The sequence below is a fragment of the Dermochelys coriacea genome, chromosome 1 (assembly GCF_009764565.3).
Source record: "Dermochelys coriacea isolate rDerCor1 chromosome 1, rDerCor1.pri.v4, whole genome shotgun sequence".
In the NCBI taxonomy this organism is placed as follows: domain Eukaryota; kingdom Metazoa; phylum Chordata; order Testudines; family Dermochelyidae; genus Dermochelys; species Dermochelys coriacea.
The window spans coordinates 265,512,282-265,532,065 of NC_050068.2; the positions used below are offsets into that span (position 1 = coordinate 265,512,282).

General features: G+C 45.0%; 1 protein-coding gene across 1 annotated transcript in view; it reads right to left on the minus strand.

The window, feature by feature from the left end:
• LOC119858058 (solute carrier family 23 member 2-like) overlaps nucleotides 1–17,865 on the minus strand; it is a 63,254-nt gene extending 45,389 nt beyond the window's left edge. The window contains exons 1-3 of the mRNA XM_038407964.2: nucleotides 17,815–17,865; nucleotides 17,343–17,495; nucleotides 15,583–15,740 (exon numbers count right to left, since the gene is read on the minus strand). Coding sequence (XP_038263892.2) covers nucleotides 15,583–15,740; nucleotides 17,343–17,495; nucleotides 17,815–17,865 — 362 coding nt within the window. The remainder of the gene's footprint in view (nucleotides 1–15,582; nucleotides 15,741–17,342; nucleotides 17,496–17,814) is intronic.
• Between the last annotated feature and the right edge of the window lie 1,919 nt (nucleotides 17,866–19,784).

The window sequence follows — 19,784 nt, forward strand, 5'->3', positions numbered from 1 at the left end:
TCCCCAAATATGTAAGTAGATCAGGAAATGTCTAGGAAGATGTGATTAAGTTTCTCTCTTTTTATGTCTTTATAGCTTGTGGACTCCTTTGTGCTAACCCCAAATGGTTTTGTTTCACTTGTAATCTTTAAGATGGACCTCAAGAAGGTTATTCTTGATGCCTAATTCTTGTAAGTGGGTTTTTTAAAATCTAGCAATAGCCTGAGTTTCCAAATGTATGTTCTTTTTGTTTTTAATAAAATTTACCTATTTTAAGAACAGGATTAGATTTTGTGTCCTAAGAGGTTTGTGCACATGTTGTTTAATTAGCTGGTGGCAACAGCTGATATCCTTTGTTTTTCTCTCTCGGCTCTTCTCCGGAGGCAGGATGAAAGGGATTGAGGATATCCCACAGGAAGGAATTACCAAGTGCTCCTTCCTGGATTCTCAAAAGGGTTTTGCACTTGGGTGGTGGCAGCATCTACCCATCCAAGGTCAGAGAAAAGCTGTAACCTTGGGAGTTTAATACAAGCCTGGCGTTGCCAGCATTAATTTTTTAGAATCCTTGCAGGCCCCCACCTTCTGCACTCAATGTGCCAGAGTGGGAAATCCGCCTTGACAACTTCCATATGCTCTAATAATAGAAGGGGAACAACATGAATGCCTGTACCCAAACAGACAAAGTACAAGTGGCCTGTGCAAGAAGCAAGGGACCTACTACAGGCAATATTGGATCACAAGTGGGTATGGTTCACAGATGAATCTATTCAGGAGTGCAAATAAGGTGATATGCTCCAGTACGCAGTACCAGCAAGAGATTTTTAGTGGGTACGGTGTACCAGAAAGACTTGGGGAGGCGCTAATAGCCCCCACCCTGGAGTAAGGGTAGAGCTGCACTCTGCTCCTTAAAAGGAGCAGAACTGTGGGTAGGGAGGGGCATTCATTCTTTATATGGGTTTCACAGCACAATACATATGCTAACAAACTTAAACAAAGGCTTTGATCCTTTGCAAATGGACTTATGAGTAGGATATGGTATAAAGTCTGTTCTAACCTTATCAATTGCTGATTTCTCCCTTGCAATGGATAAAGATCAGATGTCTGCTGACTTTCTCACATGAGTTAGGAGCTTTTGATACCTGTGGTATAAGCAACATAGCCCTTGCTTGAGTGGTTTTGTTCTTTGCTCTCCAAATGTCAAAGCCTGTTCCCATTGAACTCAATAGAAAAACTTTTGATTTCAATGGGTACAGGATTTGGTCCCAAGAGATCAGAGAATGTGATTCTTCTAATCAATTGCTTATCTGTCCAGAGACAGTTCTTATGCATGTTCTGCCAAGCTGATTTTGATTGCCCCTACTGTATGTCATGCTGAGGAAAATAATAAAACCATTTGGGCTGTAGTTCTATCAAGATGCACATGGCGCACACAGTTTGATGCCTCTTTTCCATCAAACCCAGATGGCACAGAATCTTTCCTTTCCTAGTGCCTTGCGGAGAGCAATGCTTAGGTCTTGTCTACACTGCCACTTTACAGCGCTGAAACTTTTTCACTGTAGGGTGTGAAAAAACACCCCCCTGAGCAATGCAAGTTTCCGCACTGTAAAGCGGCAGTGTAGACAGTGCACCAGCGCTGGTAGCTGTGCCCCTCGTGAAGGTGAAGGTTTTTTACAGCATTGGGAAAGCTCTCTCCCAGCACTGGTGCCATGACTACACAGCCACGTAACATTGATAGTGAAGGCATACCCTTAGATAAAGGTAAGCTGGCAGAAGATTAATTTGGACATAAGGGAGCCATTGATAGTGTGTTAAGGGAAATAGGATGATTGTCCTTCCTAGCCTTCCTTCATTTCAGAAGTTTTCAATTTGGGGTGCTGCTGGGTCCTCAATGACACCTGGAAGTACAGGTGGCCCCAGGAGCCCAAAGCATCATTTTACAACTGCATCTGTTTAACAGATGCAGTTGTAAAATTTTAGACCGGTAAGGAGGGGTGTTAGAGGGTACAGGGAGAGTGTGGGGGCCCCAGGCTGGGGACGGGGTGCGGAGGATTCACATGGAGAGTCACGTGGGGAGGTCACATGCCCCCCTCTTGTGTCCCTCCCCCATGAGTGCAGTACCGGCAAGAAATTATTTCTACTTGCACTACTGGATCTAGTTCTTACAAGGAAAGTCAACTTGTTTGTTCAGCAGCAGCTGTTTGTTTCCAGAACAAGAACTGGCGATCCCATGTTAAAGGATCTCAGCCCAAGGATGCAAAGTGGCAGCAGTCAAACGGGCATTTGAAGCAATTCCCTTGGACTGTGATGTAGTCATATGCTCTTATTCTCAATGGACTGTGCAAGGAGTGAGCATATGGGCACCCATATGGGAACAACAGGAAGGCAAAGAAGTTGCATACTGGGATTACTGGAAAATCATTATTGATACTATTGGGAAAAGGACTGGTTCCATAGAAATCAAGCATGTTAAAGCTCAGGCTAAACATACTCTGGAAGGATACTACAACGCTAAGGCAGATAACGTGGCTAAGGAAGCAGCAGCTACAACATCTTCTGGTTCACAGTGACATCAAAGTGGTAACTTGATCTCGAATGAAAGAGGCAGCAAATCTAGGAAAACTGCAAACAAACACTGATACAGCTGATCCAAACCTTTTGGAACAATACAAAGCATTCATACAGTATGAAGAACAAGAATGGAAACAAGTGGGACAAAGGATAACAGGAGTAGAAGGAGAATGGGAAATAAGAGAACAAGATATGATCATTGCAAAGCAAGGAGATCAAGAAAGATGGTGTGACAGTGCACCCCGTAAGGCTTTATGGAAATATGCTTATGAATGTGCGTGTGTGTGTGTGTATATATATATATATATATATATACACATACACACACACACACACACACACACACACACAAACATATATATGACACAACTGGAATATATTTTATGCTACATATGCCATGTAACATCTCTCTGTAAAGTTTATGATCTACTGAATCTATTCATCCTATTTGTATGCATGTATCATTTTTGTATTCAAAGTTATGAATATTGGCTGTGTACTTGCTTGATTTTTAAGTAGCCTTAGTAAAGCATTTGGTCAGCTTCTTGAGAAAGGAATGTGAAAATTAAGTGCCCAGTCAAGAAACACTTAATGAACAATGGATCTTGGAAGGCTACAATCCACATAAGAAGTCTACATGAGGATGTTCAAGGTAGCATGTGAACCATGGCTGCTACCTGTAAGTTCCAAGTCATGCATGAACATGTGACTGGCCCATATGACTCCAAAATTCCATCTTGTAGCTGGAATTCTACACAGGGGGAGGAAGGGGTATACACCCACAAGAGAGAGTCTATTTAAACCCGTGGGAGACCTCTCCATTTGGTCTTCAGCTGGCTAAAGAGAGAGCCTCTCCACCCCAAGGATACCTGAAAGAAACTGGAACAAAGGACAGTAACTACAGGGAGTGTGAGTGATTGCTGGACCCAGACTAGAGGAGACTAGTCTGTAAAAGGAAGCTTACTGGAATACCTCTGAGTGTGAGGTTTTATCTGTATTCAGTTTTCTTACTGTATTAGGCATAACTTGCATGTTTTATTTTATTTTACTTGGTAATTCACTTTGTTCTGTCTGTTACTACTTGGAACCACTTAAATCCGACTTTCTGTATTTAATAAAATCACTTTTTACTTATTATTTAACACAGAGTACGTATTAATACCGGGGGAGGGGAGGGGCAAACAGATGTGCATATCTCTCTATCAGTGTAATAGAGGGATAACAATTTATGAGTTTACCCTGTAAAAGCTTTATACAGGGTATAACAGATTTATTTGGGGTTTGGACCCCATTGGGAGTTGGGCATCTGAGTGTTAAAGACAAGAACACTTCTTAAGCTGCTTTCAGTTAAGCTTGCAGTTTGGGGGACGTGGTTCAGACCTGGGTCTGTGTTTGTGGCCGGCAAGCATGTCTGGCACAGCCAGGCAGGGCTCTGGAGTTCCAAGCTGGCAAGGAAAGCAGGGGCAGAAGTAGTCTCGACATCAGTTGGCAGCCCCAAGGGGGTTTCTGTGATCCAACCCATCAGAGATGGGTACCTCCAGAACAATATGGAGAAGAAATAATTCGATTTGCACATGAACAAGGACATTTTGGGGCTAAGAGAACATTAGTACAAGTAAAAAAAAAAAAAAAGTAATGTGGTGGCCAGGAATGGACATGCATATTAACAGATTTTGTCAACAATACTTAGTGTGTGCCCAAATTAATCCTAAAAGCAGGAAAGAAAAAATACTGAGACACCAACCTGACACTAAGGGCCCATGGCAAAGTTAACAAATGGATTACACTGGACCTTTGAAAAGAACTACAGGAAAAACCTTTTGCTTGGTGGTCATAGATTTTTCAAGATGGGCGGAAGTAATCCCCACAACAGATAACACAGCTCAAGCTACAGCTCAGGCTTTATGGATCCAAATACTCAGCAGATGGGGTATACTCTTGACCACAGATAGTGACCAAGGACCTCACTTTATGGGAGCAGTGGTAAAAGCATTATTATTGATGATGGGAATGAAACAAAAATGGCATGTAGTCTACCACCCACAGAGTGCAGGAAAATTGGAAAGGAAGAATAGAGAAACAAAAGCAGCCTTGACCAAGCAAATTCAAATACAAGGTCAAGATTAGGAAACTGCTTTACCTGCAATCCTAATGACCATGAGAGCCTTGGGACAAACTGGAAGTAAGTACTCACCCTTTGAGTTAATGACAAGCAAGCTATGAGAACCCCTGAATTCCTACTCCTACCTAGAAAAGAGATACCTTAATGGGCAGAAAGAAGTTTGGATAACAGATTTGGTACAAACAATTGAAGAAATTTGGGCACAAGAAAATCATCGAAGACAAAGGGAAGAACAGAAAGGGCCATCTGTGTAACAATGGAAGATAGGAGACCAAGTGATGCTCAAAGAATTGGTGAGTAAAGGTAAGCTAAAACCCACATGGAAAGTACCATTCCCTATGAAATATGTAGCCAGTCCTATAGTCATTCTGGTGGCCATTCCAAATGGGGATGTATGGAGGCATTCTGATCAAATCAAACTGTATCTATCAAGAAAGTAAGTAAAATAGTTCATGAATATATAGGGTAGATATAAAATAGTATATAGTCATGTAAGATGTACTAACCTATAAGGTTAGAGGCCTGTGTTTTGTTTGTTTATTTGTTTTCACAGACTGATCCATGGAAGCAAGGAACATACTGTTTCATTGGGTCATCTATGGGTTTGTCTACCACATGGCTATTGAATCACCATCTATTTGTCCATGGGAGAAGCAACCAAAAACTGTGAGATCAAGCAATTCCAACAGCAATGGGGGCTTACACATAGGAATCATATGGATTTTCTCCTTCGAATTGGGGGTACCAATGTTGATTGGGTAAAGCAGCGAGAAATAGGACTGAGTGTTATAATCACCTCTCATGGAAAGGTGATTAAAGCAAAGGAAAGATATATGACTTGGGACTGGAATGTCACAAGACTCTGGAGTAGAGGTCCTGTATGGTGGACCTACCTCTGACCAGGAAGAAGTTCTTGTGAAGATGGTCTCCAACTTATTTGGAGATGCTTGGAGAAATTTGAAGTAGTATTGTAGAACCAGGAGAGTATCTGTATAGGAAGATAGAATGGGGATTCTGATATGAGTGTCCATTTACCTTAATTCCACCTTTTATAGGATGCAGACCTATAACACCTCTTCCAACTGAAAAAGCAGGAAGGGAAATTCGGAGACAGTCCTTAACTGCTGAGGATACTATAGATTTAGGCACAGTTCCAGTTGGCATGAACCTTACAATAAATAACGGTCCTGAGATGACTTCTGTAGTATTGTCCAAAGGTTATTTTTCAACACCACTTATCTCCCCAGAGTTAAAGGAAAAGGAGAATGCACAACTTTTTATCCAAGCTGCGGATTCCTCAGTTCAGAGACTGGAAAGAGTGGGCAGACCTGGTAAAGGTTATGATGAGGATGAACTAGATGTTGGAGATGGAGAGCTTTGGCACTGTATGGTAACAGAATCTGTTAATCCCTTTAGGACCAAAAAGGACACGCAAGGTATATGGACCTTTCATGTAACAGATAGAGATGTATGTCCATATGGATACAAGGGTTCAACTCTAAAATATTGACAAAAGGCGAGCAAGGAACATCAAAAGAACACACTTTGGTAGTTGAATGGGAATATGATCCAGATAGTAAACAATGTGTCTGTACCTCAAATGTAACTAATTGTATACATAAGTCAGGAATTCACGAATCCCAAGTTATCAATACTAGAACCGGGGAACTATGGAAATCAGATGTACACCAAGAAAAAGTCCTTGGAACCAAAACACCCCAAGAATGTATAATTCAAGGAGCTTGATTTGAAAATGGGACTGAGGTTCCTGCCAATAGATATAGGAGCAACTGTGAAATTGTATAACATCTTGTATAACATGAAAATATGGACATGTGTCAATGGGAATGTAATTGGTGTACCCAGACCACATCTTCATTAGGGTATGGCAGTGAATCTGTATTCAAATGGGAATTAGAAAATGAATGGATAATGATGAAGGGACATCGCCATAACACCCGATTTGAGGGCTGGGAAATATCTAGACAAAAACATCCTGAAGAACGTCAATGTGCTTTAAAAAGAAAAGGAGTACTTGTGGCACCTTAGAGACTAGTCTCTAAGGTGCCACAAGTACTCCTTTTCTTTTTGCAAATACAAACTAACACGGCTGCTACTCTGAAATGTGCTTTAAGATGCCATACCTCATATATAGGGAGTAAACAATGTATAGAAGGTAAAACATGGATTAATGTAAGCAAAGTGACCCAGAAACATCATAATGTAACCAGTTGTTCCCCTGAATGTATGGAATGGTTAATTCCAGACCATGACCAAGGAAGCAGATACATATACAAAGGGTCCAGATTCAAAGTTTTTATAAACTTACTCCCAGAAGATTGGATGATCGACATTCATTACCCTAACTGTTCTAAATGGATTGCACAATATAAAACATATGGGGTCTGGGATGTCGAAAGAAGAGGAATGTATAACTCTTAATGTATAGTTCTTTAATGTCTAACATAGCAGTTATGTGCTTAATGTAACCTTTTACCGCTTTGTGTAATTCCTTCTCAAATAAACTGCAGTGTATGCAAGTTAATTCCTGTGGACCTTTTTCATTGGTATGACAGTAATCTGCTCCGCTGGGAGCTATTAAAGATCCATCCAGCAGTAGTAGCCCCCAGGGCCCAATATTTGGTAGCAGAGGATGGTTATGAAGAGGAATGGTCAAAAGAGATACCATATGGGAAACGCTAAACACTGGAATGGGATTGTGAAACATATGGAGCCTCTCTACCCTAAGGGAAAGAATGAGAGAGACTTTAAAGCAACTAATGCAGTCAGCACATATTGGGGAACAAGGGGAAATAATGTATCAAGAGATGGGACATTCTGTGATGGAATTGAGTGAATTGTTAGGGGAAACTGTTTTGGATATTGTTAACCAAATAAGGACTATTCACTCAGGATCATCCTGAGGAGAAGTTTGTATGGAAGCCCAGGGAATCTTGGGAAAACAATGGAAAGATATCTTGGAACAGAGCCAAAAAGGAACTTGGCCTCAGAGTCTTAACTGGGCATTGAGTTACTACTCTTACATTAATCAATCATTCCAAGATACCCGGAAAGTGCAAGTGTGTACATGTACCTTACGTCAGTGCACTCTTGTCCTTTCTGATGTAGCCAATGGAAAGACACAGCAAATGTATCTGGTAATATATGCCAGCGCGTGGGAAAATGAAAAAGGGTAATATGAAATAGTACCAGAAGGGAATGGATTATGGTGGATACCTGGATTAGGAGGGAAGCAAATACTAGGAGCCCAATGGGAATGGGGTACCTTCATTAAAGAAGGAAATTGGAATTTGGAATGGAAAGGAGGTAATCTCACCATGACTTTATAGTGGAAAAATGGTTGGTGGGGATTATATGAAATAAACCAAGATATATGTTGGAATCAAAAGGAAAAGGGTAATGTAACAAACAAACAAACTTGGTTTATGGACCAAGGGATGTGGTGTACTCGTGGAGACATAACTGATTTCCAGTATGAACAATATCAATGGCACCTCAAATTACTAAAACCTTTATGACTCACCCTAGATCAATGGTTCCCAAACTTTAACAGCCCTCAAACCCCTTTCACTAAATTGTGAAATCTCATGACCCTCCTCCTAAAAATGAATATTTCTAGGGATTTAAGTTTAAATTTCCACCGCTCTCCGTGGGGCTCCTGCTGCTGGACCCCGTTGACCACCCCGATCAACTGAGCTCCACTGAGCTCAGGCTGCAGGTCCCTCTGACTGCCAGGACTCAGGCTGCCAGCCCCAACTGCCTGGCCCTGCTTTTCCTGGGGCTTGGGCTGCCAGCCCCCTGCGGAGCACTGGGGTTCGGGCAGCTGGCTCCCCCACTGACGGGGGCAGGGCTCGGGCTGCCAGCCCCGCCCAGAGGGCTGGGGTTCAGGTGGCCGGCTCCCCCACTGACAGGGGCAGGGCTTGGGCTGCCAACTCCAACTGCCCTGCCCTGCTCTTCTTGGGGCTCGGGCTGCCAGCCCCGTGCAGAGCACTGGGGTTCGGGCTGCCCGCTCCCCCACTGATGGGGACAGGGCTCAGGCTGCCAGCCTCAACTGCCCTGCTCCACTCTCCCTGGGGCTTGGGCTATCTGCCCTGCAACCGGGTCCCACCTGCTGCCTCCAATGCCTGGGGTCCTCTGGCCGCCATTAGTGAAAATTCGTGAACCCCAGCTTGGGAACCACTGCCCTAGATTAACATTGTGAAGTTTGAGGGAAATTGAGTGGAATGATACAGATTGGGATATGGAGATACAAACTAATCAAGGCCCACTGGACCAAATAGAACGGTCAACTAAAGTGATAATATCTGTAAAAGGAATGCTTGCTCGAAAGTATAAAATTGTTGAAAAAGCTGTAGAGAAAATAAGATCTCAAATATGTGCTTGGTATGATGTCGTATGTCAAGTAACAACATAGAATGGAGTTGAATGGGCAATATTATTTTGGATTTCTGGAACTGCTGTATTATTCCTTGTATGTTTCTGTTGTGGATATCAGATGTGTAAGCAATAGAAGAAAAAGCAAGCTTTGCAGAAAACTTACAAGATTGAGTTGTTGAATTATGCTACTAATAATCATAAGATAATGCTTTAAGTTTTATAGAAACCAGAAAAGGAGACACATGATCTAATAATTAGCATACCAATTGTGGGTAAGATTGATGCGATATTACAATTATCTTTGGTAATTGAATATCGAATGGGGAACTGTTGGGATGGTGCCAAATTGGTGTGGTCATGCAGATCTGATAAAGGACTGGAAAAGCCTCCATGTGTGATCGATATTGAACCTATTGGTCAGTAAATATGGGTCCATGCAAAAGTGAATATCACATGCACAAAGTTCCGGCATGGAGCACAGGCTGACCTGGTTATAGTGACCCTACAGCAACGACACCATGCAAAGAGTCAGAATGAATGATTGATGAGTGAGTAAACGTGGAGTGGTCTTTGTTTGGTACCCCACCCCAAGCCCCTTCCAAAATACTCAGCACTCTGTCACATACCTCCCTCACTTCCCTAACAGCAGACTTTCACCCCACCCCCATCCCCACACACACCCTCCCCACCTTGCAAGAGGTACTTGCCTCTTTAGATTCCCATTTGCCCCCAGGGTGGGCTTGTAGGGCCCCATTTCTGGTCCCTCCATCTTCCCCCAACAGAAATTGCATTTTGAAGGTAGGCGATCCCCCATAACAGTGTCTCAGCCCTCAGAACTTCACATCATGGGCATCCTGTAGGTCCACTCTTTTTAGCCTCTTCCTCCTGGTCCTGGGGTAGGGCATGCTGTTTTTGCCCATTCTCCTTCTTCTAAGGCAGAGGTCCCCAAACTGGGAGGTGCACGCCCCCAGGGGGACGCAGAGGAACCTTTTGGGGGGACATGGTGAGGCCCAGCCCAGCCCCACTGAGGGAGCGCCACCCAGCTCCTCCACCCCCCCCCCGGCTCCCAGCCCCGTGCCTTGTCCCGTTCCCAGCCTCACCGTGGCTCCACTCCTAGTCCAGCCTCTGCCCCCCAGCCTTGGCCTCTGATCATGGCTTTGGCTCTGCTCCCAGCACCAGACCACCCCCAGCCTTGGCCCCCTTACCTCTGTCCATGCCCCCCTCCCCCAGACCCGTGGCCCCACTCCTGGCCCTAGCTCAGTGGGGCAGGTGTGGACAGGGAAAAGGGGGGCATGACCTCAAAAGTTTGGGGACCACTGTTCTAAGGCCTCCAGTTCTCCTAGCCCCACCTAGTCCCTGGGTTCTTCCCCTCACCTTTGCTGTGGCCTAGTTCCCTGGACTTCCCACCCCCTGGGACAGAGCTTGAATTTCTCTTTTCAGCCCAGTTCTACCTTTTCCTTTTCACCTAGCCTGGTTTTATTTTCCTGTGGTTTATTTCATTCTATCTAGGGCAGTCTAATTCTGCTAACTTGGGCCTTCTTCATTATTTCCCCCTTTTTGTTCCATGTTGGGTCCCGAATCCCCTGTTTCTTCCTATAAGGGAAGATGGTCCAGTCAATACCCACTACTGCTGGATGAGACATTCTCTCCACTATTCCCACTTGCTTCCATGCAAATTTTCCTTTTACTTCTAGGGGTACCTCTGCTATTTGGCTTCTCCCCATCAACACATTTTATCTCTACTTTCTTATCCAGGAGCTTCACTAAATCTCCCTGGATCAATTAACATCCCAAGGCTCTAGCCACTCTCCCCTTTTGAGGCCTCCATCTCACTTTTATAGGGACGGTCAGCATTTTTCTTTTAGCCACACCCCTGAGAGCCCCAGTCCATGTGCAGAATTCTGCAATCCCACATTCCATCTCTGGGCAGTCCCATTTTATACGACAGGCCTTCCACATTGAATGCACACAATCCCCCTTTTCCCTGACGGTCCCTTTTGCCTCCTCCCTTTTCTTATCAGAGTTCTTATCACTACCCCTTCTCCCCAGTTCCAGGCACACAGGTGGGCAAACCCCTTTTCTGGGAAAGTCAACTTCCAAGAACTCTTCTGAGAGTCTAATTGCAGCCTCCAAAGTGGTAGGCTGATGCTTGCTCACCCAGAGTCAGGTACTCCCTGGGAGGCTCTGGAGAAATTGTTCCACTATCACCTGGTCCATAATTTCCCCGATAGTTCAACTGTCTAGCCTTAGACCAGGCTACATGCTGGTTGGCAGTTTTTGGTCATGTGCCCTAGGTTGTACCACTTTGGTCCATCTAGCAGCCTGAAGTTTCTGCTAGTATTTTTTGGCAGAAAGCCCGATCCACTTTAAAATGGCCACTTTCACAACCTCATAGTGCCAGGCTGTTCCTTACTCAAGGAGACAAACCACCAGACCCTCCCCCATGAAATTTGGCACCACCTGGAGGACCTCAACCAGTTGCTATGGCTACTTTCTCACTTGTTAATAGAATGCTGCAGAGTAATCAGTTAGGCCCATCTTGCACAAGACCCATCCATGTAAAGGACTCCCACGCTCCCCTCATTGGACTTGCCACTTTCTGGACCAACTGTTGTTGCACCTGGATCTGCTCCCTGATGAACTCCTGTAGGCTCCACTGTTGCTCCACCTCCCAAGCAATCAGGGATTCTCTGTCAAATTGGTGGCACTCCTGGAAGGTCTACATCATCCATTGCAGCTCCTTCTGCTGCACACTTACCAACTGCAGGGTCTTTTCCATGCCCAGGTACTGAGTCTTTACCCCAGCTTTCCCCAACAAACTTTCAAACCACAAGATGCAGGGAGAATCAGGATCACAGGACAATCCCCAATTGCAACAGTGCAATGCTCTGACCCCATCCTTTGATCCCCCAGAAACTACTCAGACCCACTTTCTTTTAGTGTCCAGTCTGTATTTTATTCTAAATCCTTCCACTGGCACCAGTACAGTGCAACATCACAGATTTTAATCCCTATGGTCTTTCAGTCCCCTTTTACCAGAGCCCTAGGAAGGAGATCATCCTCTCTTAGGGGGGCTCTTTCAGTCTGAGCTCCTTCCACACCTTGTAATGCTTCCTTCCTGGCTTTTGTCAGGTGAGCCAGCTGAGAGCTAGTTAGTGCCTTACCTCCCCCAGCTTCTCTTTCTGATTAGCTAATTGCTCAATCAGCCATCTCTGGAGAAACAAATTGAGGCTTCAGTGATCAGAGTGCTGACCCACCTGTCAGGCCTCAGTGCTCTGTCACACCCTGGAATCCCAGATTAACAAGTGGTACAAAAATACACACAAAGAGTATATCATCTTCACTACAGAATTAATCAGGTCTCTTACTTGAGTGTTGCCCCTACCCCGCACCACCCACATGCAAAACCTTCTCACCCAAGTTTGGTGGTACTTCTAACCCAGGCTAGCTCCGCTTTCTGGGGCTATAGGCTAAAGTACAAATGAGGCTTTCAACTGGGTACGTAGCCTGCTGCGGGTGGGTAGCCCACTTTGCAGTGATGATGCAGGCTAAATCACTCAAGTGCTGCTAGTCTTCCAGCACCTTCCCACAATTCCCCACATGTGCCCAAAAGAACAGACAAGTTCTGCCACAATTGGCTGGGAACTCCCATAGGACTGCTATGTCGGTCAGCTCCCAGACTGCTGTGCTGGGCAACACAAAATGGGGAAGAGATGGCCAGCCCTCTGTAGAGATAGAGGTGGTTAGGGACTATTTAGAAAAGCTGGACATGCACAAGTCCATGGGGCCGGACGAATTGCATCCGAGAGTGCTGAAGGAATTGGCGGCTGTGATTGCAGAGCCCTTGGCCATTATCTTTGAAAACTCGTGGCGAACGGGGGAAGTCCCGGATGACTGGAAAAAGGCTAATGTAGTGCCCATCTTTAAAAAAGGGAAGAAGGAGGATCCTGGGAACTACAGGCCGGTCAGCCTCACCTCAGTCCCTGGAAAAATCATGGAGCAGGTCCTCAAAGAATCAATCCTGAAGCACTTAGAGGAGAGGAAAGTGATCAGGAACAGTCAGCATGGATTCACCAAGGGAAGGTCATGCCTGACTAATCTAATCGCCTTTTATGATGAGATTACTGGTTCTGTGGATGAAGGGAAAGCAGTGGATGTATTGTTTCTTGACTTTAGCAAAGCTTTTGACACGGTCTCCCACAGCATTCTTGTCAGCAAGTTAAGGAAGTATGGGCTGGATGAATGCACTATAAGGTGGGTAGAAAGCTGGCTAGATTGTCGGGCTCAACGGGTAGTGATCAATGGCTCCATGTCTAGTTGGCAGCCGGTGTCAAGTGGAGTGCCCCAGGGGTCGGTCCTGGGGCCCGTTTTGTTCAATATCTTCATAAATGATCTGGAGGATGGTGTGGATTGCACTCTCAGCAAATTTGCGGATGATACTAAACTGGGAGGAGTGGTAGATACGCTGGAGGGGAGGGATAGGATACAGAAGGACCTAGACAAATTGGAGGATTGGGCCAAAAGAAATCTAATGAGGTTCAATAAGGATAAGTGCAGGGTCCTGCACTTAGGATGGAAGAATCCAATGCACCGCTACAGACTAGGGACCGAATGGCTCGGCAGCAGTTCTGCGGAAAAGGACCTAGGGGTGACAGTGGACGAGAAGCTGGATATGAGTCAGCAGTGTGCCCTTGTTGCCAAGAAGGCCAATGGCATTTTGGGATGTATAAGTAGGGGCATAGCGAGCAGATCGAGGGACGTGATCGTTCCCCTCTATTCGACACTGGTGAGGCCTCATCTGGAGTACTGTGTCCAGTTTTGGGCCCCACACTACAGGAAGGATGTGGATAAATTGGAAAGAGTACAACGAAGGGCAACGAAAATGATTAGGGGTCTAGAGCACATGACTTATGAGGAGAGGCTGAGGGAGCTGGGATTGTTTAGTCTGCAGAAGAGAAGAATGAGAGGGGATTTGATAGCTGCTTTCAACTACCTGAAAGGGGGTTTCAAAGAGGATGGCTCTAGACTGTTCTCAATGGTAGCAGATGACAGAACGAGGAGTAATGGTCTCAAGTTGCAATGGGGGAGGTTTAGATTGGATATTAGGAAAAACTTTTTCACTAAGAGGGTGGTGAAACACTGGAATGCGTTACCTAGGGAGGTGGTAGAATCTCCTTCCTTAGAGGTTTTTAAGGTCAGGCTTGACAAAGCCCTGGCTGGGATGATTTAACTGGGACTTGGTCCTGCTTTGAGCAGGGGGTTGGACTAGATGACCTTCTGGGGTCCCTTCCAACCCTGATATTCTATGATTCTATGATTCTATGACTTGGAAGCCTCAATCTCATTGAGGATCTGGGCCATTGTAACTTGGATATGGCTTTGTGGTGTGGCTGCTCAGACCCAGGCTAGGCTAATGCAAGTGCTCAGATTTGGGTGCTTATCACCCTTTCCTTTGGGTGAAACTCCTGCTGCTCCACAAAATGCCTCTGGAGGGATCTTTTCCAAAATGTGATTCTGAAGTAGTTGCAAGGGGTGGCCATTAACTGAGCCATTGACCTTGCCCACGCTAGGAAAATTTAGTGGCTGCTGACAGTGGGTGCTGCTAACCCAGCACTGAAAATAGTTTCAATGTAAATAAATGGAATAAAACTGCATCCAGCACCAGTTTAGCAACTAGTTGAGGCAAGTCTTCTTAAGGCAATATTGATAATGGTTTTATCCTGTCTACATTAGCACTTAAACCAGTGCAGCTGCCTCCCTTGTTGATAGCCCAGACTGAAGGACAGTTCCTCAGCTGGTGAAAACTGGTGCAACTCCTCTAAAGTCAGCAACACTATGCTGATTTACACCAGTTTACAATCTGCCCCACAAGGGTAATCAGAGTGAAAATTCTCCCCCTTCCACTTCTTCATGCCTCATTCATTCCCCAAGGCCAGCTACAACCCGTTGAAAAGGTGGCATGATTTCCATCTCTCCCTTCCAAAACCTGCCCAGCGTTAGCTTAAGAGGAAGCTTTCCGAGCTATCAAGAAGGTTGAACTTTGCCCCAGCAAGGTGCACATCATGCCATCCCTTTGCTCTACTCCACATCCCTGGTCTTCTGAGAAATCTTTTCACAGGCTTATCCCATAACCATGGTCAATTCTTTTGTCTTCTTTGCTGGATACAGAGAATGTTTATTATTTAGTGATTTAGTCCTAGTGCCGGTACTGGATGAAAGTAAATGGTCCCTGGTATTGTTCCATATCTCAGAGCACAGAGCATGGTAGCAGGGTTTCTCTTTCCAGCTGTCACTCAGAACACCATTTTATAAGTCGTTGCCCCACTGATCTGTGGCAAAAGGAAGTTCCTATAGTTGTGTGTGCTCTGGAACGTGGCCTAACAGCCACAAATGGCAAATCACTCTCATTCATTAACATACATCACAATTAAATAACTGGAGAGCCTATAGCAATTACAGCCTCCAAATCACTTTTACCACCTTTAGATAGGTTATATTGCAAGGATTTTGCCTACCTGACTCCAAAGAGGACTTGAAGGAGGGTACAAATTCCCGAGACAAAGAAGATGGTGCTGATCAGGTGACCCTGGGTCAAGGGGTCATGCTGCAGGCAAAGCTCTTTGGACAGGATCAGAGGGATGGCTACAAGACCACCCAGAGCTGTCAGGTAGTGCTAAGAACCACAGAGAAAAGACCGGCATGAAAAAGGACTCTGTACCTACCCAGTATAACTATTCTACTGTTGAGGGAAGGTGAAAAGCCACTCGCAGATCAGGACTCAAATGACACCAACACTAATTCTTGATAACCTTAGTTTTTTCTTACAAGTTTTATTTTCTGGTGGGGGCTTTTCTAAAGTGTCAGTCAGAGCTTTAACAACCTGTCCCAACCTTATCCATTTTTCTCACCTTACCACTACTCGGCACTCTGTAGAAACAACAGTACCTAGTTCCCAAGGGGCTATTCAATGGGAACTAGCACATTTCCAGGGTCTGGAGAAAGCTATTTTGAGGGCTCTCTACCAGGAAAGGGGGGCAAGTTACTAGTGGGAAGTATCAGGTTGGATTTCTGCCAAATGTGTGTTTCAAGCCACTCTGCTTTTCTCTAGGGCACCATCAACTTCCCTCAGCCTGTAGTATCCCTAATGACACTGCTCATGCTTCCTTAGGCCACAAGCCAGTACTGGGGGAAATCAGCAAAGTGGGTGCAAAATGCTACCAGATTAGAACTGTCCACTCATTTACCCTGGTGGTAGTTTTATATACTTTGTTTGCATAGGTGTAAATAGCAACATAAGATGCAAAGAAGTGGAAAAATCAGGCCCCACCTTTTTAATAAACCCAGTATACATATGTGTGTAAAGACCTTTCATTAGTCAACACTAAAGAATCTTTAAAATCCAATTTTCTTTTCACTATTAATGCTGATTGTGCACTTCACTCAGCTTGGGCAATGAAAATACAGCTTTTGTTCCTTGTCAACATCACTTTCTGATTCCCATGTACTAGTATGGTGCTGCAACGTTTGTGATTCTAACATTGCAGGAAATGTTAAAGTTCCCCCAAAATAACTGTTGCTTTCATTAGAATCTTTTTATTAAAAAAATGATGGAAATATTTCCAGTCATCTTGGATTTCCTAAAACCTTGTTTTTACAGAGCCCAAAGTTTGAGTCTAAACTAAACTGACAAGATCACTTTACGAAATGAACAAAGCACGAATTATCCATCAGTGTCCAAACAAAGTCAGCATGACTGTCTTAGTTTAATCATTGGTAAGCATCTTACCATATAGATATTCTACTCCATTGGCCTGCACTGTATCACCCAAGTTGGGTGTATTTCTCTTGCGCAGTTCTATAAACTGATAGAAGCTGTACTGTTTCTTTTTCGTGCTACTTCTGCTTAGCTTTTATTGTAGTAGAGTCACACAGGGCCTGGAGTCTTTTAGATATTTTCCATAACACTAACACTGGTGTTATTCAATGGGCTGTCTGTTACTGTTTGTCCTTAGAGCACAAGCTCGCTGGGTCTGGGACCGCATCTACCTGCATGTACTGCATTGAGCACAATGTAAATATATATCAAACAAAAACAATCTGACCCTATGCACTTAACAGGGATGACTTGACAGCACCAACAGCCAATCAGATGGTTTCAGGCATAGCCAGTAAATATGAGCCATTTCCTAATTCATATTTTATTTTTTGTGCAGGGCTATGAATAAACCAATAAACCTCCACCCACCCCATTCCACCATGTTCTTGCTGGTCTCACCTGAATCCCTAGCAGGATGCAGAGGTACCATGGTGGAATCTCAGTGACAGAGTACACTAGTGTACTGCAGTTCTTGCCCTGGTCTTTCTTCTTTTCCTTTAGGCCCTGGGCATGGAGTTGAGACAAGGCACTGTATTGGTCTCCATCTTCAACCTGTAGGGACCAGGACAGAACATTCCTCAGTTAGAGCCTCATTCAGAGAGGTATTCATTACCTGCAACTCTCATTGACTTCAGTGGGATTGACTTCAGTGAATGTCTCTCAAGTTCTTGTCAACATGTGGGAAGGGGGGTAATTTAATTCACACTAACTCCAACCTGGCTGGGAGAGGAACAAGAAGTGCATTTAAAAACAATGTGAAAACTCTGTGTGGGGGGGGGAGAGAAAGAGGATCCAATGAAACTCATCATTTTGGGAGGTGCAGTCCTCTGGGTTAATCCCCATTTCTTCTTTTTATCCTTCCCCTTCTTACCAAGCTGCACTGTGCACTGACCCACCTTTGTAGCTGAGAAAAGTCGCACATGCTGCCTACCCTATGTGTTGTGATACCAGTCAGCTCTGTGTTCTTGGGGAACCAGGGCACAGTATCTAGCCTGTCTCACTCATGAAAGACAGTAGCCCTCTCCCCCACCCCAGCTCCCCCAGTCTCTGCTTGAACCAAAACCGATCAGAGAAAAGACTTGCAGAGAGCAGTGAAGGGCACTGGGAGACGCATTTAGACCCCTCCTGATAAGGGTGACAAGATTAAAGCATCTCCATTAGCATACTGAATGAAGAACCGAGAACCGCACTGAACTCTGGGACCAGAAAAGCAGGGAAGCACTGCATCATGGGGGAGCTCTGCTCCAGATGTTAATGAACTTACGCTTGCACACACCCAGCTCAGCAGTTATCAGACCAATTCTAGTAATGAATCCTTGATTGATATCCAAAGTACTGAAGCAGTGTAATTGCATCGTTAGCTTCCTGGAAGAAAACACCCATAGCCAAGAGTGATCAGTTCCTATTGTCTAGCCTAAAGAAAACCCTTGAGTCATCAGTTTACCTATAAACAAATCTAGTGTTCTCCCTTGAACCATTGTTGTTTCTCTACAAAAACCCCTACCTATATTCAAGTGTTCTGATGCATGAACCCAAACTTCGAATGAGTTCCACTGGGACTCCATCTCCTGACTGATCATGGTGGGGGCTCTGCCTGTCTCCAGCACGCAGGACCCTGAGCTACCATCATCACCTGGGAACCCCGACCAGTTTAAGCCTCATGGAGTGGGTGAGATCCCTCCCTCTCTCTCTCTATTTTTCTACCTCAGCTATTAACCTTTAATAATGAAAAGGTTTAGAATGTAATAATGTAAACTGTTTGTTTAGCTGTCCTTGTGTAGTTATCACAATTATTTTATAAATAACTTTTATGGTTAAGCTGATTGCTTCTCTCTCTGAACTTTACTGTTTTGTGTTTTTAGCTTCCCCATTTACTCTGCAGCAACACTTCTTTTACCTAAGCTAAAGATCCTGTAGCGCCCAAAAACCCTGTGGGGTTTGCTCATCAAGTGGGTTACTACCAGTACAATTGTGACGTGAAGGTGGGATAGGGACATGCTGAACCTGTGGCATATAAGGGCGGCAGCTGAAAGTGCTGCTTGGCCCATCCTATTGAGACCAGGGGCATATAAGGGGGTCAGCTTGAGAGTGCTGATTGACCCAGTCCACTCGGACTTGCTCTGTTAGTGTGCATGCGTGTGTGTGTGTGTGTGTTCATCTGATTGTGGGACTGAAGGAACCCAGTCCTGGGGAACCTAGGGCCTGCAGGATAGCTCCATTGGGAGGGTATTTGCAGAAGGGAGAAGTAGAGCTCCACATGAACACACAAGTGACACAAGCAGTACATTAACAGAATTACAGAATATGCCCCCCCCCCCCAGAAGAATAACCCTAATAAATGAGCAAACCCCAAAGCACTGGGCAAATCTGGTAACAGTTGGACTATGGAGATGGTTTTGTACCACCACAAGGCACGTTCTTCCTCCTTCCCAATCTCCCTCCATGGCCAAGCATACTGTATGCACAGACAACCCAATGTCCACCAACCCAGAACTCTGCTCAACCAAGAAACAAGACACCCAATGAGATGTTGGCAGGGGAGCGCTTGTTAAAGCTGCACCACCTTACTAAAGGCAAGATGGGAGCAACTGCCCTGCCGCATTCCTAGGGCTAACCCAGCCCTGACGAGAAAGAAAGGCTCCTTCGTGGAACATCCCTCTACAGAGCAGTTCACCTTCCCTTTCAGCCAGACCTCAGCATGCACAGACTGTGGGGTGTAGTGGCGGTGGGAGTATCTTGCACTCCACGTGAGCAGCTTTCACAGTAGGAGCTGGGACTTTGGGGAGAGGAGAAGCAGCAATGGCTGGGCAGGGCCTGGAGTGGGTCTCTATGATCGCAGGC